The 22765-nt window shown below is 39.5% G+C and overlaps 1 protein-coding gene and 1 long non-coding RNA gene across 7 annotated transcripts in view; one reads left to right on the forward strand and one right to left on the reverse strand.

The window, feature by feature from the left end:
- Nucleotides 1-22765, reverse strand: part of chchd3a (coiled-coil-helix-coiled-coil-helix domain containing 3a) — a 70494-nt gene that overhangs the window by 28926 nt on the left and 18803 nt on the right. For all 5 annotated transcript variants that reach the window (XM_032505230.1, XM_032505229.1, XM_032505227.1 and 2 more), the window contains one exon: nt 17331-17511. In XM_032505230.1, coding sequence (XP_032361121.1) covers nt 17331-17511 — 181 coding nt within the window. The remainder of the gene's footprint in view (nt 1-17330; nt 17512-22765) is intronic.
- Nucleotides 62-18482, forward strand: LOC116673104 (uncharacterized). Of its 2 annotated transcripts, none has more exons than XR_004327745.1 (3): nt 62-309; nt 15208-15217; nt 18473-18482. It is a non-coding gene; the product is annotated as an uncharacterized LOC116673104 (long non-coding RNA). The 2 variants fall into 2 exon arrangements; XR_004327746.1 differs by lacking the exon at nt 15208-15217 and adding an exon at nt 17796-17801.

Here is a 22765-nt window from a genome sequence, read left to right on the forward strand (position 1 = left end):
TGTAAAAAATATTGAGAAATACACAGTAAAATCCATTGATCTAATTACTATAACCAGAAAATAAGTCTGAGGTTATTTGCGAGATGTCTGCCAGCTAGTTTATGTTGTGTTTGCAAGCAAAGTTTAACACAACTGCCCACAAAGTACTGCTTGCTGGCGAAGTGCTAATTTCAAAACATACAGATATATAGACACTTTACAAACGGATAACCCCGTCATTGTAACCGAAATATGTCTGAGTTTATTTGCAAAGCTTATGTCAGTGAATTAGCATGTTGCTACTCCCCACAGTAGGCTGATTGAAACACTGTGCGGTCTGTGTCACCTCAACGCAAAGTTACAAACTTTTGGAGGTGCATGTTGAGCTACGGCGGAGGCTTCGGAGAGGGGTTTGTGGAAACGCAGAGGGGTCTGCAAGGGTACGCCGTTGATTGGGCACCGAAGCATAAAACAGCCATAAGAATTATGATGGGAGCTAAAGAGGAAGTCAGGTAACGTTGTTAGAGAGCAACAAAGTCTACGTATAGGACAAGGTCATGGTGGACGGACAGGTCACACAGGTTTTGCATTTCCAGCCAACAGTCCCTGTCGAAATCTTCCAACCATGACTATAATTGTTCCATTAGCTTAACCACATTGTTTTTTCCTGTAACCAGGACAGCAAAGGTCCTGTAAGGCCCTGACCTTAACGAAGGGGTCATTTTAACCCAAACCATGAACTTTTCCTGACCAAGTCGAGTAGATATTGACCCTTAACCTAACTAAACCCTAACTTTTATAAAACAGATTGTTTTTTGTAAGGCATGGAAAAATATTGTTTATAGGGGCGTCAAATCAAAAAATATTATACAAGCAATTTTTGAGAACTGGCATTTGGTCATTTAATCTGGAGGCCTTGTGTTCAAATTAGAAATTGATCCAACTTTTGCAGTATAAAATAAACCAGCAGACATCAGCTGTCATGTTCAGTGTAAAGACTTAAGTGGTTTTCTGCAATTTTTTACTTGTGTCCTCCTAACATGTCTACAGTACCTATAACCACTCGTCATACATTTACCATATCTATTAGCTGTAAGCAGTATAATGAAAGTAATTTTCCCTTAAATTGTTTCTTTTGAATTGCTATTATGAATAGCTAATATGTTGAATAAAACTATCCAGTATTTTACAAGAAAAGGTATATGTATAATTATCCTTTTACAACAAATACATTACATACATTACAACACCTTTGGGGAGTTCTGGCCCCCAGGTGAAGAACCATCAACTTAAACAAGTGATACATCTTATGGTAAAATTCAATTTAGTTTAAAGTTTACAAACCAATTGCCAACGGCATACATTTAGGTTTGGCACCACATTGTTTAATAAAAAAAGGCAATTTCTTCTTACAAGAAAAAAAACCACAATCCGATAATCACTATTAGCAATTCTGTACATATTACATTTTTCATTTCACACTTCAATGATGGAGACCTCTGCATTGTAACAATGAGGTGATTCACTGTTACACTGTATGTCCGCTACATGATCATAAATCATGCTAGATGAAAATAATCTTGCAAGATGTCATGATCGATAGAGCACAAATCACATCTCTTCACATTAACTAACAGCACCTCATCCATAACCTTGGTCTCTTTTGTCTTCCCCCTGCCACCATCAGCTGAGCCCTGATTCACCCCTGTCACGACTAGCATCATAATCAATGCTCCCTCACACCATCCCAGTGGGTGCTGCCGCACGGTGGGTCAGAGCTGCTCACCAGGGCTCATCTATCACAGAGCTGCGCGACAGGGCCCTGTGACAAACTAATACTGAAGCAGTGGGCCTCGGGTCCTGCGTGCTTCGACAAGCAGGGAGGGGGTCAAAGGGCAGCACAATGTGACCGTGCTCTGGTGTTAATTGGCACGGCGGAGGTGTAGGTGGCATGTGGGAGGTTTGAGATGGATGGAGGGAAGGGGGGGGGAGGAGTTCATGTGGTAGAGATGAAAGGGAGGGAGAGATGGGTCAAAGTGTGGTTGGAATATGGATGACAAGATAGTTGGAAGGAGAACTGTTTTTTTGACAGCTGTTGCAAGAACTGTCATATCAAGGAGATAGGAGAATATTTTAAAAGAGGGGTTTGACAAAAAAACATAGTTTCTTACTTTTTGCAGCCAAACACGAATATGCGCGCACGCACAGGAGCACACACACACGCACGCACACACACACACACAAAGAAATCTTGGCACATCCTTTAACTGCCTCTAAAACCATTGCAACTCTATCTTTAAATGCTATCACTGGCAGATCAAATCTAAGTGATGGAGTGTAAAATGATATCACCTTACACAGACCTTAATGGCAGTTTTACACATTACCCTTAGAGTCACTAATAAAACATAAGTCCTGGTAGCAGTAGCTGTAAAACTTCATTGGAAACCATTCACTTTGGCTGGTTAATTAGCATGTGGTTTTACTGAGCTGCAATAACACTTGGGTTCAAGGCTAGCTATTAGTCTCCGCGGGAGGTGGGAGGGTTATGGGCGATATAATCATGTCAGATAAAGCGTGGTCAGTTAATGGGCTTAACCTTGACTGATAACACTAAAGGACAAACACACTGTCAAACACTTCTTCAAACGCATACTGATGGCTGAGAAACATGTAACTTTTTATTACTAACAATCCTGCTATAGGGTTCAGTGTTACGTTTTTTCTCAGGCTGCTGAATCAAGTTCAGCTTGTATCTAGTGAATGTTATCAAAAGTGCTGTGTCCAAATCCAAATTAATTGCACAAGTATCAGAAAGTAATACTTGATATGTGAAAGACATGTTATCATATATTGAGCTTAAGATGGCCATCACTTAAAAATGAGCCTTTGCTTAACAATAATAATAATAATAATAATAATAATAATAATAATACATTTTATTTATAATGCCCTTTACATTTCACAAGGAAATCTCAAAGGGCTAAACCAACTGCCTACCGTCATAGCTGTTCTGTTTGGTTTAATTCAGCTGAACCAATGGAACCGATTCATATTGGTTCATTTCAACAGTAAGTGTGATGACATTTGAATGCAGTTGCATACCACATTAGCTAAGATTGAGAGTGCATAAAGACATTGCCCTGTGTTCTGTTTTATAGAGGCCGGATGTGTATTAAACAAACTAGTTGGTACTACTTGTGGTCTAACTATGGCAAGTGATGGTTAAAGTGTTATCAGCTGTATGTAGTATCAAAACTGAATGTAGTAGTAGATTAATAGTAAAATAAAAAAAGACAGCTTGAGAGAAGAATCCTAACTACTTTTTAAACACAAATGTTCCAGCATAAAGACAGGCTTGTCGGAATACCATTTTCAAAAAGTCACAAAATCTGTCGGAAAGGTGGAGTAAGCTTGACGTATGAAAGCAACATAGACCAACAAAAAGCCATCATATGATACTTCATTTATCTTTTTATCATGACAACCATTTTAAAATATGATAATGTTTCAAAAAAGTGTCAAAGGCTTTCTTTCCTTCTAATTATTGTACCAATTCTCAAATGTGATGGCTGAAGTTCAACTGCGGTGTTTACTCTCTGATGGTACGACCAACAAAGAAAAGAAATAAACCCTATAAGGTCAGTTGAGTTGGCTATTGTTTTAACAGTCCATTATACAGAGCAACAGGAAACATGGGGACAAAGGCTGTTTTTGAATCAGTTACATTGATCTAAGACGGCTGGACCACAAGGACACCCCGAAACAAACTTGACAGCATAGCCACCCTGTCAAAGGGATTATAATGCAGCATCCTGGGACCCCAGCTAACAGGGATTTATGTCAGTGGAGCAGGGAATATTCAGAATAAAGAATAATAAAGAGCAGTGATTAATCATTGGGAACAAGCTGGCTGTACTAAGAAGCTCTGACTGAAGTAATTACCATCTGACCACTATGCTGTAAATATGAGTCTATTTTCTATGCACATTTTGTTTTGACTCGTGCTTTTGCTGTGGAACCAGTGTTTATGCCAGCACAGCAGCAGTGTCCACATGCTGCTTACCAGGTGTCTGTTGGCATACAGTATGTAGCAAAAAGTCTGATCATCAAAACAATAAATAAGTTACCCGTCAGTTCAGGTTACTTACAGTAGGTTGGAGTGTAAATGTTGGGATCTGATTATAGCATGGTTAAGTCCTGTTTTCACAAACCCTGTACAAGAACATATAATGATATGTTATTACTCCTATATATTGTTTGTTTGCCAACTTTAGTAACTTGCCTTGATCTTTGACAAACAAATGACGCATGACGCATGGTGCAGCCAGGTAGAAAAAGACATCAAAGCCACAGGCTGCAGACAGAATTACTCTCACGGGGGGATCTCTTAGCACAGTGAGTAATGACGCAATGACCTGCAGGGTCAAAGGGCTGACTTACCCAGGACAGGGACCAAGGGGCCAAGACGGGGACCAAAGGCCAAGAGGTGTAGGTGGTGAGTGTGGGTGTCTCAATGTTTTTGCGTGTATCCTAACTGCTGGCTGTTTAAGGGCACATTCAAATGAAGTGTCCTTGTGTAGTCTGTAGCTCATTGACTGTGAACAGGGGGTCAACAGAAGGCTTGATGTGACCCAGCAGGCCTTAATGATGCTGAGACAGGAATGTCAACCCACTCACACATTTATATCTCGTTTGCACTTCTCTCAAATGTGGAGATATTTAAAGAATATACTAATTTATTTTCAGGAAGAATATAAACAGTGAGGTTCATAGGAATCCTAAGATAATTATAAGCTTATAAAATATAAGTAGTAGCATGCTTCCTTTAAGATGTTCTCAAGAATGAAAAGCAGGGAATCTCATACGAAAAGCTTAAAAAAAAAAGAAAATCGTCTAGTGAAAACGAATTGGACAAGTGAGCCCACAAAAGGTTGAAATCCTGGTAGAAACATGAAAAATGACTTTCCTTTCTCCTACCAGACACTTCAAGCCCCACGGCCTTTGTGGGAGACACCACCTCCATCGCTCCATTGCCAGCTCCTTTGCTGAGGGACGGCAACAACATCTGCTGGCTCAGAGATTGATTAATTGGCTGATCAGGCGCCCGTGGTGTAAACTGATTGATTGATCATCTTGTGGTTGGAGCTGCCTTTATCTAGAGCCCTGGGGAGCGAACCTCTGGAGGTCCCCAGTCATCTGTCATGTCCAACACACAGGAGAAGATGGAGGAGAGATGAAGAGCTGTGGGTTTATTACCAAGACATGGGGGGCATGTATGAAGGGAGTCTCAGCCAAGATGGTAACAGGGGGCATGCCGAGAGAACAATGGGAATATGGGGACAAAGGGGCTGAGCATGAAAGGAAGGGAGTAGATCCTCTGGTGCTTGTAGAGAGGAAGCTAGATACAGACATACATAAAGGCAGAAAGAAAACAAGTGTGGCCAAGCCAGCATCAGAGGGACAATATTGTCCAAAGTGAGAAGAAACACTTATACACTCTGTTGTTGTTATTCCTAAAACACACACACACACACACACACACATACACACACACACACACACACACACACACACACACACAACAAAAGACTTGCCAAGGAGTTGGGGGTCCAATGACTTGCTTAAGGGAACCCAACAATTAAAAGGGCTAGACTGTCAGTCTTTTAGTTAAAGGAAGGTATTAGTACTAACAACTATGGTTATTTGGAGCTTCTTTTTCAGGATCCAGGTTTTGTTTGGACATATAACCTCCACTCACTTATAATTCTTGACCACAACTCTATTTAACATCCGAGCAGTGAGACTAATGGGATCCTGGAAGTAGAAGGTGGTGAGAATGCTTGTACACATTCATTCAGACCCATAAACCTATGGCAGAAAATTCTTTTACTTGACAGCAGAGGACACAGTAAAAAACCTGAGAGCAGAAAGAGGCATATTGTCTTTGGGCAACAGATGTCCCTAGGGAGCAAGTGAATGAGAGAGAGTTGGTGGAAGAGAGAAAAGAAATGGAACAACCTAGAGCAGAAAGAAGGTGAGAGAAATGTGGAAGGAAAGACATAAGGGGAAGACATGCAGGTGGGAGAAAGACAGCCTGTGGATATGTTGCTGACATTGGACCTTGTGGATAACTCTAAGCTGCATGTGCCTGACCTGTCAGTGTACACGTACCTGCAGCATGTGAATCCTTACCTGGATCCATCTGCATGTTAAAATCCATCCTAGTATATATGTAAGTGACTGAATCCTTGTTAGATTATGGCTGTGGGTATACTGCACATATCTCAGTGCACATGCTGTGTATCAATGCATATTCATTCCACCCAGCAGCAGGTGGCCACAGTCCAACTTCAGCTTCTGTCCATTAAGCCCATGTCAGCAGATTCAGGGTCACCTCTATTCCGCTAGCCTCTTTATCGGAATATATGCCCTTTCCTCTTACCTTCATGACTTTAAAAAGGGATGCACAGAAAAGAGCCATTTTGATGTTAGTTTACTCTCTTAAATCACAAGTTAGCCTGTTCATTTATTATTGATTTGTAAGTATGATCCTTTACACCTATATCATCAATCAATCAAAACCTTTATTTGTCCCCAAGGGGCGATTCATTTAGCTGCAGTAGCAAGAAATTGAATCAAATCATTAACGAGTAAATACATATTCTTTTTCACCAAAATGATTCCTGCTGCAGATACAGTGCTATATTGTTGCTATTCCTCACAGGTCATTTGAAATGTGTTTAAAGTTTACACTGTAATGTTTAAGTGCTGCTTTGGATTGGTTTGAAAACTGCTTTGTGGATCAATTTGGGTTTCTCTCTTGTTTGCTTTCTATTTATCCCCCTTTCTTGTATCCTCTTTCCATTCTCTCACAGATTATATATCTCAACCAGATTTCTCTCTCTCTGTTCCTCCCTTATGTTGAAGCTCATTCCATCGTTCAATCAAAATCTCTACCTCGAGCACCATTAGCTGAGCTGACTGTTCAATACTGTATAGAACCTCATTAATACCACTCTCCTGTCAGAGCCAAGAGGGAAAACACAGAGAAAGACCAAGAAAAGGGGAAGGGAAGAGCTCAAAAGAAAATGTGTGTCATATTACACATCCAACACATCTACTGTGCTGAGCCACACGCATACAATGCGTCCAAGTTAACTCAGGATGCTTGCTTTTCAAACCTTTGCACTTAAATATCTTGCCAATTTCTTTTGTATTTTTTGGTTTGTAAATAGTCTATAAAACAGTGTCTGGATAGTTATTATAAAGTTGCAACAGATGACTACAATAAAAACCTTGTTAAATAGTTAATACTTTGTAAACCATCTGCTAACATTGTTTAGATTATTTAGGTAATATGTTCAGTGGTTACTAGTTGGTTTGTAAACTTTCTATAAACAGTGTCTGGATGGTTATTATAAAGTTGCAACATATTAAAAAATGTATCTATCCATCTATCTATCTATATCTCTATAGAGATATATATCTCTATATAGAGAGATATATATCTCTATATCTATTTCTCTCTCTCTCTCTCTCTCTCTATATATATATATATATGTGTGTCGGCCTAGACCGACAGGATAAAATCTGGGTGGGGAAAGAGCAGCGCCTGTCCCTCCCTCATTACCACCACTGAGGTGCCCTTGAGCAAGGCCCTTAACCTCCAACCGCTCCAGTGGAGCTGCTCAGTGGCCAGCAGATCAGACTGTAGTTGTACTGGACAGCTTCCAGGTATGAATGTGTAACTGTGTGAATGTGATCAGTGCATTCCTGCAAAAGAGAGGCTGCCTTGTCCCCGAATAAATAAAGGTTAAATGAAAAATTACATATCTATATATCCATTTTATTTTTTTTATATCATTTAATGAAGGGCATAAAATGTATCCTTGCTTTACCAAGCACTTACAAACCAATAACTAGTTTCAGTTTTTATCCTGCTTCTTTGTTCTGTTTTCTGTTATTTTTCCGTGTGTCCTCCCCGCGTCTTGTGTCGTTGTTCCTGTCTGTTGTTTTCCTTTGAGTGTCTGTATGTTCTGTTTCCGGTTTTATTTTGATAATAATAATAATAATATAATAGTAAATAATAATTTGCAATAACACTGACCTGACATGTGTGCAACACTCAACTACTACAATTATTATTATTATTATTATTATTATTACTTTTCACCATTGCAATTCCTTAATTATGTTAATTATGTAAATAATGTATAATAACATTCCTTTCACTATGTAAATACCGTACATATCCATACCGTACATATCCTTATATTTCTTTATTTATATTTCTACTCTAATTTTTATAGTATTTGAGCAACTGCAACACAGAGTTTCCCTTCGGGAATCAATAAAGTATTTCTGATTCGGATTCTGATTCGTCTGGGTCTCTGTCTCGTTCTGTCTAGTTCTGCCTTCTGTTCTCCCGCCTCTGTGTTTGCCGTCCCCGCCCTGATGTAAGTCACCTGATGTATCACCTGTTGCTTGTTTGCTCGTTACCTCTTGTATTTAACCTCTGTGTTCCCTTTGTCTCTTGTCAGATCGTTTTGTGAGTTTGAGTGTTCCAGATGGTGTTTTTTCACGTTTCCCTTTCTTGTGATCTGTCCTTCTCTCGTGAGTCTTATCAGTGTCAGTGTTCCTGTTTTTTGGTTTCCTTATTCCTTGGACTTTTTTGGGGATTTTTCAGGTTTTGGATTTTTGTTTTTGGCATTTTTGGATCCCCGTACTTCTGTGGACTCTTTGTGTTAATAAAACTTAAACTACTCATTCCCCTGCCTGCCTGTCTTCTCTGCTTTTGGGTCCTAATTCCGCTACTTCATAACAAAAAAAAAATCAGTTGCGACTTTACAATAGCCATCCAGATAATGTTTACAGATGATTTACAAAGTATTTATTAACTATTTAACATGGTATTATAGTCATCTGTTGCAACTTTATAATAACTATCCACACACTGTTTATAGACGGTTTACCAACCTACTAGTAACGCTTAACAACGTGTTAGGAATGTCTGGTCCATCTATCTATGTAATGTTTATAGATGTTTTAAAAATGTTTCTTAAAGGTTTACAATTTTTTTTTAATTATAACCTATTACCTAATATAATATGAGATATAACATGTGTATTTATAAACTGTTACTTTACAGCAATACTAATATTTTATTAATTATAATTAAACTACTTGTTAACAGTAAAATGACAGTTTACTAACAGTTAAATGACAATTAACTAAAGATTAATTAACTATCAATTTACCATCTATTAATGATGGTTATTATGAAGCGAAAAAAGAAATCACCTTTTTACTAAATGACAGTCATGCAGTCGCTGTGTGAGTGTCTTTAGCTGTAATGAATGACTGAAATTATAATTCACAAGAAGAAATATCTTGCTACACTAACTAATGGCAACATGAAATATATAGAGAAAAAAGAAGAGTCAAACCTAAGAAACTTTAAAACTTAAAAATCGTGTCCGAGTTAGCTCACTTGGTAGAGCGGGCGCACATATGTAGAGGTTTATGGCCCAACGCAGAAGGTCCAGGATTTGAGTCCAACCAGTGACGGTTTCCTGCATGTCTTCCCCCCCTCTCTCTCCCCTTTCTGTTATGCGTTGTGCTGAAAGTGCTATTAGGTAATTAGTTTCTGTTTACATAAGTCAAATGCATTCACTGCTTGGACAAGGTGAAAGAGAGCACACAGCACAATAAGATATTTCTGTGAACAAATGAGGATAAATACATAAATACATACACCGTCCACTAAGGCTGAGGCAGTACATTGACTGTAAAGGCTCTCTTGTCAGAAAGAAGTGTTCCTGACACGAGTATCCTTCCATCAATCGAAGCGCTTCCGTATCCCAGCCTCGCCGCTGGCCACTTGCAGTGCCAATTAGCTGACAGGGTAAGGGCCTGGCGCGGAGTGCCAGCCATGGGCCATGCCAATTAGCGCCTGACCTCCTGTCTAACCCTAATACTGGCATGGTGTGTGGGCACCACACCCTGGGCAGAGGTAAGGTAGGGCTGCCAATATGTAAAGAACGGTTGAGTGGACACCCTTCAAGACGTGAATGAGGGAGCATTCCAAAGACAGGAAGGAGAAAAAGAACAAATTGACACATGTATGTATAGTCAATCAAAGGGGCAGTGGTGCAGACAAAATATCTGCTCACTTAATTTCACACAAAGAAAAAACATGCCTCTACCCCATGCACTGAACTGTGCAAAAACTGAAGGTTGTTTCCAAAAGGCAACTAGAAATAAAAAATAGCTGGTTGACATGTTGTTTGTACTTTTTCAGTGACCTAAATAATTAACCATTGTGGAGGGAATATAGTTTGTAAGGCCCCATGTATACTTCATATATCCATTGTGATACAAGAGTATATCCAAAAGACTTGCACTTTAGGTTGTAAAACAGGTCTGATGGGTTGGTGAACAGGATTGAACAACAATTCAAAAATTCCCCAAATCACCCCCAAATTCTAACCTATAAGAGGTTGCATTATTGCTCTTAACACTTTGAAGTAAATACTTACAATTAAATCATAAACCTTATTATTCTTCACAAACTGCAGACAAAATCTGAGGAGGAACAAGCTGGTGGTCCTATTTGTTAAAGGTGCTCCTTACTTTTGGATTGATCTGTGATTTATGCCACATCACCCATACCTCCTTTGTAACACATCTACAGAGCAAAAACACCTGAAAAAAAATAACTCTTACCTTCATATTAATCAAACAGACTGACAAATCTCTTAAATCCAGTTACATCAAGTCTGGCAGGGGTTATGCTTACAACGGCTCAGAGAACTGGAGTCAAAGATAGGATGCAATTTGTTCTTGGTGAGCTGAGCATATCCACAATATATGTAAATCACAGTGTGCCACTACCTCTTTATCTCATTCAAAGTAAAAAAAAATATAAGGACCTTTTCTATCCCCAAACCTTTTTAAAATCTGTGATGTGGAGAAAAAATAATAAGTTTAGAGAAAAAATGTTTTTATTTCTCTCTCAATTCCACCAATGGACACCACTTCAAAACCCAGCAAGTCTCCTTTAATACCTGGGAAATTAAATTGTCAGCCCATTATCAGCAGGGTCCAGTCGGCTGTATCTAAAATGCAACAGCAAAGAAGCACACAAGATTTCACACCCCGAAAAAATGAGCAGGACATTTGCCTGAGACTGCAGTTTTGTAGAGGGGTGGAGGGGAGCGGAGTGCCTGGGTGAGCAGAGGGGGACTTTCTGCATTTAAAACCCAAAGACATTTTCAAGCCAGCCAAGCATCAAATGGAACACAGTTTAAGGAAAGAGCAGGCACTGATTTTCTCCAGGAGCTTTGACAGGATGGACATGGTGGGTGTGTGTGTGTGCGTGTGTGCGTGTGTGTGTGCGTGCGTGTGTGTGTGTAGCAAACAAACATTCTTGTTATGCTGCATTATCCCTTGCTGTGAGAGCCAAGGTGGTGGAAAAATCATGGAACATCACATTAGCTATTGGTATATACACTACAGTGTGTGTGTTAGTGTGTGTGTGTCTGTGTGCAAGAGAAAGAGGGGGATAAAGATGAAAATAGAGGCAGCAAAAACAGCACGATTAACAACAAGGCTGACAGGTAGAACACGGCTCTGGAGATCAGCATCCTGTTTTTTATTGTTTTTTTCTTGTGTAATTAATTAGGGTTATTAGATGGGTTCAATGCAGAGGATACATTCCACATATGTGTAAATTTACTTGGCAATAAAAAAATACATTATATTATTGGGCCTCATCTAGAGCTGGGCAATATATCAATATTGTATCGATATTGTGATATGGGTCTTAGATTTTGGATAACGTTTTATTGTAATATTGCATAAGTGTTGTCTTTTCCTTGATTTAAAGGCTGCAATTCAGTAAAATTAAATCATTTTCTGGACTTACCAGACTATTGTAACTGTTCTATTATTTGCTTTTGCCCATTTAGTCATTATATCCACATTACTGATGAGTAGTTATCAAAAATCTCATTGTGAATGTTTTGTGAAAGCACCAATAGTCAACACTATAATATCGTTGTGGTATCGATATCGAGGTTTTTGGGCAGAAATATGGTGATATTTGATTTTCTCCATATCGCCCAGCCCTAGCCTCATCTCAATATTAGCTAACATTTATTTCCCTTTCACATTGCACTTACTTCCGTATTAATATTTAGAAATGCAGTTTAATGGTTCTTACCATTGATAACTTTTGTACAACAATCTTTAAAAAGGCCTGTTTCTTCAATTGTGATCTGCTGAGCGACACAGAAAGTTCTTGGTTTTTATGGATTTATACTCTTCAAACGTATATTCTCGGCCCACCTTTGACTTAAAGTCAGTGGACCATAAAAGAGCAAAGCAATCATTTAACTGATTGATCCAAGAACCACATGTTGAAAAGCTGTACCCAGGTTAATAATCCTGCTTGCACCACCAACTAGTGGTGACAACAGGCTTTTCCCCCAACCCTGTACTGCTGTGATGTAACATGGCGCTGCAGCATTACTCTGAAGCATCTCAGCTGCCTGTAGTCCAACCAGCATCACGGCTGGGTGTGGTCAGGTATGGCAACCTGACCCCATCCAGCTGTGATGCTGGATGTGGTCAGAGATTCCACACACTTTCAGCCCATAGAGGCCAGTGCAGCTACATTTTTACTTTTATAATTTAGAGTGGAGATACTACAATAAATAAGGTAGTGTATAACCAGGCTGAATGTTGCTTGTCGGGTCAATCATGACATGAAACCATCAAAGTTTCTGTTTATACTCAAACACGCTATTCTTCAATGGAAACTAACTCACAAACCCTACTGAAAAGGTCCTAACACATCTTTCTAAAATAGATCTCATAATAAGATTTTAATTGGTTTCACTGTTTTGTGTGGATACTATTGGAAACTACCATGTGAATTAAATCTTTGTTATGGTCTTTACATTTCCGGATGGAAAGTAAACATCTCCCATCTGTTTCTATCATAACTTATATTTTTTGATATTTGTTATGATTACCTTTTTTGTTTTGAGCGTGTCTCTTTGATATGACCAGAACATAATATCTGGAAGGTAAATAAAAACAATTAAACTGTTTTGTTTTATTTATAGGTTATGAAGTGACTTACATAAATCTAAAGATATCCTTCTGTTGCATATTTATATACTGTATACTGTTGCCTAGTGTCTTTCAATGTGAGTGTTAGCTTAGGGTCTTAAATTGGAAAAAAAGGAAAAAAGTAATTGTGAGATCTAAGTGTTTTAGACCAGATGCCAACAGTAGACAAAACTATTGCCGCCAGGTAGACCCCACCTAGGCCACAGTTTGGAACTTGGAAAGATTGATGACTCTAGGTTTGATTGAAAAGTCTGCCTGGGGGTTAGAGCCTGTGTCTCGGTGAAACGCTGTGGCCAGTGATTGATTGGCCATTGGGCCAGTTTGGCTCCGCAGGCAGCAGAGTTGCTGAAATCAACAGAGGGGAAGGCGGAAGTCTGTGATTTCATTAAAACACAGATGAGTAGACTGACAGACGGTTGAAGACTGTAAATAAGTGCATGACTTTTGTACTAGTATATCTCTCTGTCAAAACTCATTTAAACGAATATGAAGACAAGATTACATTTATATTGTGCTCATTCACTCATTGGTCTTTTCTGCTTCCGACTTCACCAGGTATCTGCAAAGAATCAAACATTCCAAATTGATGTTGCTGGGAAATTAATCACTAATTGACCTGTTCTTTAATTAAGGGTGTATTTGTGGGTAATGAGTCTACTAAGTAACTCCTTGATGAGGCCATCTTGACCGCATTAAGCCAACAATCTGAGTTTTTCCACACAGGGCTGGCTGCTCATTAAATCACACTCATCCAGAAATTATTCTGAATGACCACATGATGAGAAGATGAAGTCTGTCTTTATTAGGTTGCCAAGCATGTTGGAGACAAAACAATGCAGTAATAAGTGTTACAAATATTTTCTTTTCAGTGTGAATTTAACCAGATAGACCTTTGTTATATGAGGCTACTGTGATCTTGACAATTAAAGTGTCTTCTTCTGCTCTAGACAAGCTGGCATAATCCACACAAAGAGTGAAATAAAGAAAGACTAATACAACTATAGCCAATGAAAGGCTGATTTAAATGTCTATCATTCAAACAGTAATTGTATTTGCTTGTTTGCTATGCTCCAAATAGCTGGTCAAAGAATGTACGATAAAAACACCATGCAACATGCGGAAAACTCAAATATACTGCTGTGTTTCTAACTACCATAAACCCCTCGTGGATGCCAGTGTTCCCCATTTATTTTACTGCAGGTCCCCCTGAGTGGCAGAACATGTGTGAGTGCTGACACTGAACACGTTCCCCTCTGACAACAGAACCCCAGGAACCCAACAACAATGTACATGACAACACACACCCCTGCCTACACTGCTGTGAAGTTTCAATTACTGATAGACTTGGCGGCTGGCTACTGAAAGTCAGCCTGACAGGGAGGGGAGTGACTACTGGTGGAAAAACCTGAAGGACAAGAACTCCCACTAGGGTGGTAGAAACCATCTAAGACCCTGGCTACACTTCGCACAACTGTGATTTATATTTATACGAAACTACATTGCTATATACATTACATGACAAAAATGTTTGCTACATGAATAGATATGAAAAGGGGTTTGCTTCGACATACTTCTACTATACTAGCTATTATCCTCGCTTGATTTTGAGGTTAGCAAGTTGACAGTATGGTCAACACAGCTACAATAGTCACCCTAGTATATGAAAAGACAGAAAGTACAAGGGTCATTCAACTTATGTAAAAAACGTATAGAACAGTGGACACTCAACTTGTGAATGACAAGAAAAAGAATAGTTGCATTCTTCTTAATTGTGCTATTTTTACCAAAAATAATCAAAAAAATAGTATAATTTTTGGCAAACTACTGCCAATACCTCCCTAAAATATGCTGAAATTAAAGGCATTTTTTTTCTTTCCAGTACATAATATGGTAAAAATCTGAAGTGTTACACAATAACAATCAGAATCTATAAGTAGAATCTAAAATCAATAAAATCTAAACACTACCCAACCAGAGTCTAACCCCATGTCTCGGGGCAATTCTCCAGAATGGGTGTCACTGTAATTGGTGCAGCTATGGTTATGGTCATTATAGGTGAGCATGGAGAAGCATAACTGCTCACAGCAGCACTCTTATCGTGTGTGAAGTAGAAGGGGGACTCTATGGGGTCCTGCTGATCACCGTGACCTGTAGCTTAATGAGGAGGGCAAATCAATACTAGGCTGGACAAAGAACACAACAACAACAGCTGCCATATCGAGTGTTTTTTTCAGCGGCAATGGACATGAGAGCAGGGCTAAGGTCAATTCAAGTTCAATTTAAACAATTTGAAGTGTAATAAAATCACAGATGCAATGACAACATCTAAATTAGCCACCAGATTGTGTGCTTACAGTAAACTACAACTGCTCACTGGAGCTCTTTCTCTATCAACTTATTGTCTTTGCCCAGCAAGAATCTTCCAATCACTGATGCTTTAGTGCTTGGAAACGGAAATGTGTTGGGACACCTATGCTAAGGAGCTCTGTTACTTAACGAGAGCGGTACTTAAAAGTACCTTGTGAAATAAAAAATACTATCTATGCACATATGCGCATATTTCAAGTTAATCTTTGGAATAGATACTGTATTTCTGCTCTTTTTCCCACTAAGACACTGAGAGACAGAAAGACAGACAGGCACAAAAGACCTTAAGAACATGTTTTATGTTTCATCAAAGATGAGTTCACGGTGGGTAGCGGACAAACCGAGTGAAAAGACAATGGGTGGGAGACGTCTTGGGCGACAGACTGCCTTTTAAAATGGAAAAGTCCAACTCCAGTTGAAAAGAGCAGGGGCTGTGTGGAAGCGTCTGACTTGACAATTACATGAGTGGTGCGAACGGCACTGCGCCTCCACTGATAACCCGCCGGATTCTATTAAAACTCCAGCACTCCAAAAGAATGCTCAAACTGAGGAAATTATCACACAGGCATGCAGAAGCGCTTTCTCTCTCTCTCTCTCTGTAGAACCCTTTAACAACAATTCCTTTGTGTGTGTGCGTGTGTGTGTGTATGTGTGTAATGACAAGGACAAGGACTCTCCACTGTGACAGTTCAGTAAGACCCACCACTCACGTTGCTGCTCATATATTACAGATAGAAAGCAGGTGTTACATTCTTGCCCTCTCTCCCCTCCTCTTACTTGTCCTCCCCTCATTTGTCCTGTCTCCCTCCCAATGAAAAACAGAAATTAAATTACAGGAAACCTACAACTGAAACAGCTTTCTTTACAGAAGCTGAAGGAAAAAACATCATGTGTCTGCCATGCGTTTTTTTTTTTGGTTCTTTTTGTTTTGATTGCTGTTCCAAATGAGGGATCCCTCATACACTTGCCTTGCGGCGCGAAATCACGTCGCTTCTCTCCTTCTCCCTCTCTCTCAACAAAATGATTCATTTTTCTATTACAGCGATGAGCGTGTGAAATGAGCTATATAATCAATAGCATAGGTTTGTAAACAGCAACCACACTCAAGGGAAAATGTGTTTTCTTTTAGAAAATGATACGCTGCTTGTGGTACCACACACGGGCAGCGTATCGTTTCGGAAAGCTCATCTGACAATGTTTATAAGGGCAATTTACAGTAAATAAAGACCCCGGTTGCCCAAAATGAAGGTAGCTTTTATGATACAGCCGGATGAACAAGCAGAGAACAGGACAACAATATCAAAGATGTGGACAGCAAAGAGGTGTTTTCTTATCTTTTTTTTTTTTGTAAATGAGCTTAATCTGCGCTTTGAATTTACATTATGTAGGTAAAAAAAGAAAAAGCTTTGACACCTTAAGAATTACTATGAAAAAACTGTTAAATGTACTGTGTGTGGAGGGTGTCAGTGTCGACACAGTCAAGGTGGTTCTATGAATTACTGCACACAGCAATAGTCACACGCTCACAGCCCTGACATTTTGTCACAGAACCAAGCAAGACCTGTCGATTACAGCAAATAGGTTCACCTCTGTGTCTTCTGTGTGATAGAACAGGAACGTGTGAACGTAAAATGGGACCTGTCTTCATGTAAAAATGGCTCTCATCAGCGAGTCAGTGCTTGCAAGGTCAAACAGTTGAAATGTTCAATGTTTTTTTGATGCTGTGGTGCACGTTTATCCAACTCAATGTTAAAATGTATGAAACTGTTTGACAAGATAAAATAAGATAGTACAGTTCACAGTAGCTGCCATACATCAAGGCGTATGTTAGTGGAACAACTTACATAGAGCTGAGCCCGGAGTCTCTCATCCTCAGTGGTGATCCTCTCTCTTATTACAGCTTGCTGGATGCTCTCCTGGGCCATAGCCCGCTCCACAGACAGGATCCTGGACACTTCATCCTGTACCTTGGACTGGGCATCATCCTGAGCCTGGGCTTCTGCACGGGCCTTCTCCGCCGCAACCCTGTAGGAATCACCATTTTACATATTTAAAACGCTTTTCGACGCATTTCAAAATGTTATACATTCATTATGTACAGCAACAAAGTTCCTATTGTAACTTCACTGTTCTCAGCGAATAACAATAATGCACCTGATTGTACAGGACTACAGTACACATTGTACTACTCACTAATCCTTCTTCTACAGCCATCTTTATAATGAATGACTTGCTTCTCAAATGTTGTAAAATGTAGAATGTAAAAAACTATGCTGTCGCCAGTATGTTGCAATGTGCACTGTCCTGAGACCAAAGTACCTGTGTTTTGCCTTGGTACATATCTGTACATAATGCTGAATCATAAGCTCACTTTTTCAGGTTTCTCAATTTCAAAGTAAAAACCAGTTATAGTACTTTGAAACTAAACACACTGAAAAAACATACAGGTATCTATTGCTAACTATTTTAAAACCTAAATTATATAAAATGACCATACTGTTAAGCACAGATAGTAAGCATTAATGTTTCAGAGCAGCAGAAATGTTTTGGGTAACTCCCCTTTCTCATCTTTGGTGTTTATAGCAGCACCCACATTCAGATGCCCCCATGTTGCAATGTTGCAGTGTCTCACAAGAGAATTAAAAGGTCACAAATGCATTTACAGTGCCATTGAAGCGCAGATATAGGCCAAAGTTCTTGTATATAGATTTTCAACCCTGATGCCATACACATACCATCCATGTGCTATTCCACAGTTTACAAAGAGGGGGCAACATTGAGAAGCAAAAAAAAAAATTAAAAAAAAATAGTCGGTTGACACCTGTCGTGCAGTACAAATCAAGTTATATGATTCCCAAATTATTTACATTTAAGAGGGATTTGACTATCAATAATAGAGGACAGAGGGAAGCTACCGTTTTCCCCAAACAAGAATTATCAATCCAATAAAGCAATGATATTGACAGAGGCAGTGCGCTCTCTGCAGACACAGGACCGCCATTTGAACCCTGTCACTAGGTTCTCATAGTTGCCTAGCAACACACTCAGCGACAGTGTGCTTGATTGGAGAAGAGAAGGAACGTCCCTGAAAACCTGAAAGTCTTCCTCTGCTAGGAATCAAACAAGGCAAGGTAGAATAAACACAGAAGAGACGGAGTGAGTGCCTGGGTGAATTATGACAGACTGAACGAAGACGGCAAGGTTCTTAATAAACTTCTGCCGAAGAAAAAATCCTAAGAGAGCCCTGAAAGACAGCCTTGAAGAGAAGTAGGCTGCCTGAGAGTGATAGTGACTTGTTTTGTGATGCAATTCACAGATAGGGAAAGGGTTCAATATGACACATATTTATATATGACATATTTTCACATTCAAATGAACCATCTATGATCTATCAGTTGTTAGAGGTCTAACTGATCAAGTTTTGTATTGATGCTTATAGTGCACACACAGTTAAACCACAATAGTTGTTTTCAAATAGTGAAATTACATTTATTTTCAAAGTTGTGCTTTAAAAGGTGGCAATCTTTTTATTGTATTCATAAATTAATTTAAATGCATGACTAATGTACAGCCTCAGCAGGGTTTGTGCATTGCTCATTATGATGGCAAGTGCACATTCCTGGTTGTCAAGTGTGTGTGGTATTAGGCATTTGGTTTCTTCTCCTCTCTGCTCTGTTTTTCTTGCTTTTACAAGCATCCAATGATGTGTCAATGTAGAGGGGTTTTCATCTTTTATTGTGTTTCAAAAATCTCATCGATCTCTTTACTCACCTGTGAATATACCCAAAATCTAGACAGTGGGGAATCGTGAGGGACGGACAAGTCTGACTGATCACCATTCCATGCCTATGGCTTTGAGCAGATGATGGGTAGGTCTAATAAAATATGTTCAACTTAACTCAACTATGTCTTAAAGCTGCCATTTGCCCTGCAACACCACTTCATGTCAGAGAGCAGGGGAGAGTAAGATGAGATGCGGGAGACAGAAAAAAAGAGCGAGAGGAAGGAGCGAGAGTGAGTGGTGGCGACATGACATGTTTGGCCCTGAGGAAGTGAAGCAAAGAGGGAATGAGGCAGAGAGTGGGTGAAGGAGATGGAGGGAGACGGAGAGAGACCAGCCATGTCCAGTCTCACAGTCCACTGGGCTGCACACGTCAGCACACTCCATCCATCATCGGGTTCCAACTCACGCACACACAGACACACACAGGGAGCCTCCTAATGGCCTTTTACATTCACCATTTCCCCACAATCAACGCCTGCCTGCACTGCTAATGCACCTAAGCTACCTATACTCAAGAAGCTTTAGCTGTTGCCATTGCTACTACTATACCAGAGAAGCGACGGCATCCAGGTTTTTGGGTTTTTTCAGGGTTTTGATTTTGGGGGTACACATGTGGGCCAGCATTAGCAGTCAGTTGATTTTTTTGTCAACTGACAACTGTGCAGATGTTTAAGGACTACCAGCATGCTCTTGGTCAACTGTAAGCAACACTGAAACTCAGGAGCGCAAAAACCTCCTTTTTTTGGTTTTCCGGTTTAATTTTGTAACAGAAAACACACAGAAAGTAAAGTAGGACTGAACCAGGCAAAGTTGAACCATACTAATAAAAAGGTATAGGCCAACTCACTGAGGAAGGTCTTTTTGCCAAATTAAGAAAAAGAAAAATATCAAAACACCACCACCCACTCTGACATCTCTCCATTAGTGCATGTATAGGTCCTGAGCATGTGTGTGTATTTCAGGCCTGTGTGTGATTATTAACAAAGTGTGTACACAGAGTGTAAATTGTAATTTCCCCACTGGGGATTAATAAACAAATTTAAAATTAAATTAAACTTCAAGGATTCAAATAAATGGTTACAAAAATGAAAATGATTAGCTTTTCTATATTACCTAAAAGTAAACACATCAAGTGCTACGGTGACCAAAAGCTACAACCTGGACAAGTGAAAGAAAGGGGGCCAAGAAAATAGACAGCCTTGCAAAAAAAGTCTCTTGACTGACTTCCTCGCAAGTGCTAACCCAAGCAAAGACTGCTATCACTAGCTGGATGCTATCTGTCTACTTCACCTCTATTGCTTTCCAGTCATTATTGCCCTGTCCCTGCTATATTGGACGCATTTTTCATTCGACTGTAGAAGATTGGCACTGGGTAGGAACGGGTGGCTTTGATGGAAATGGAGTCAGACAGAGGAGGAAAAAGACAGCATCTATGAAGAGGAATAAAAAATAAAAAATAATGTTTTGGGAGGATAAGTGGATAATGTTTGATCCGGTACTGGACAGAGAACGAGGATAATCTTGGCCCAATAACCTGTGTTTCGATGGCTCAGTGGATCGAGCCTTGAAAACAGAAAGATGGAAAGACTAAACCAGTGAGGTGTCATTAATTTAAAAAGGAGTGCAAGTGGGTTAAGGCAGTGTGGGTCTTTCCAGTAAAGTAACTCACTATTGTCAGGAGATGACCCTGAACAGAAGTACTTGGGAATCTTTCAGTTATTTTAGGACACTATTTTTAAAACTGACAGAGATTAGATCTGTAGCAGTTTATATGAAAAATTCATGGGTTGAGTAGCCGAGATGCTGCAACTTAAAGTGAAGTGAATACAGTCAGGGCAAGCTTTACGAGGGTGTATATGTGTGTGGATATATGCACTGTCCAATAACAAAGGAAAATGCAAACATGGTCAAAATGATGGCCAGTGAAAACTGCATCAGCCGCTTTAAAGACATAAAGCCGTCATCACCTACCACTCCACAAAAAAATAATTTTAAATATCATTACTCTTGAATAAATCTCACAACAAAATAAATTACAAATTCATGTTTTCTCTACAGTTCCCCTTTGTACCTTTGCTCTCTCCCCTCAGCTCTTCACCCATTAATATGTCCTGTTGTCTACCTTTCATTAACACAAGAAGTGTCTTAATAGCAGTCTGCCTGGCAGGATGGATTCTGACAGACCTGCAGAACAGTGTAACCCAAGTGCCTTGAAACAAAGGCATTTAAAGGCCCAATGCAATATTGATGTTAGGAATAATGTCTCTGAATGTTGCTTATGAATATTTCATGGAGCTTAGCACTCTCCCCGACACACTTGTGCTGCGCTCACACACAAACACATGACTGTGGGCGCTATGAAATGCTGGGCCAGAGTTATAATTACAACTGGGTACCGTTCACATTTTAACCGGTACCTAAAATTCGGTGGCTGTACCGGTAATTTACTCTCAGTGTAATAAGTCCAATCCTCTCGGTTTCAACCTTTTATTTATTTAGAAATGTTACACACTAAACAAAATAAATCACCTCCCTACCTCCCACACTCCTCCCAAACCTATCCCTACAACCTATTAAATCGAATGATTTTTTATTTTTTACAATGCACTTCTGGGATTTAGGGATTTGTGTCTTATTCTATATTAGCCGGTTTTTATTTATTTATCTTGTTCATTACGGTTTTCAATTGCTAGTTAATGTTTTATATAAAGCACTTTAAATTGCCTTGTTCCTAAAATGTGCTATAGGAATAAAGTTGCCTTGCCTTACAGCCTCCAGCCTGTCAGTTTGTCACCACGGCATAGAAAATGCTGTTGTCCCTATCTCAGAAGAAGTATAAACGTGACCACTTTCAGGTTTACATTATATGGTATTGAAGCGAACGCTGTCCTAGAAGAGTTTTGAAAAGTGTAACCACAAATGCAACCGCTTTATCGGCATTGGCATTTCTCACTGTGACTTTAACAAGCTGCAGAGGCAATGTTGTCTCGCTAGGGCTGGGAATCTCTGGGCACCTCACGATTCAATCCCGAGGCCAACGATTTGATTCTAAACTGATTATCATCTCGATGCAACAACTTTTTAAGAATGTTTCTATGAGTGATAAAAAAAAAAAGACTACAACACCACACCAGATCTAGCTCAACCGGAAAACAAAACAGGCACGCAGCACACATTTGTTTGGGTTTGCGAGCCGGCCAAAGAATAGTAACGTTACGCTTTGAGAGGAAGGCGAGCGTGAGATGCTGAAATGGATGCCAATAAGATTCTGAATGAAAAGTTTGAAAACGTTTTTTTAAAAGTTGCCAAATGGTTTCATTGACAAGATCTGTGATCTGTGTGTTTTGTCATTGTGAACTGAGCTATCATTGCAGCATGTCCAGTCTGAAATATCACCTGATGGCCAAGCACACAGCTGAATTGAAGTTTCACCCTTTTATTTTTGGACAGTGTAAAATTGTGTGAGAGATTATTTGCTCCAAGTGAGAATGTTAC

Source organism: Etheostoma spectabile, chromosome 23, assembly GCF_008692095.1.
Source record: "Etheostoma spectabile isolate EspeVRDwgs_2016 chromosome 23, UIUC_Espe_1.0, whole genome shotgun sequence".
In the NCBI taxonomy this organism is placed as follows: domain Eukaryota; kingdom Metazoa; phylum Chordata; class Actinopteri; order Perciformes; family Percidae; genus Etheostoma; species Etheostoma spectabile.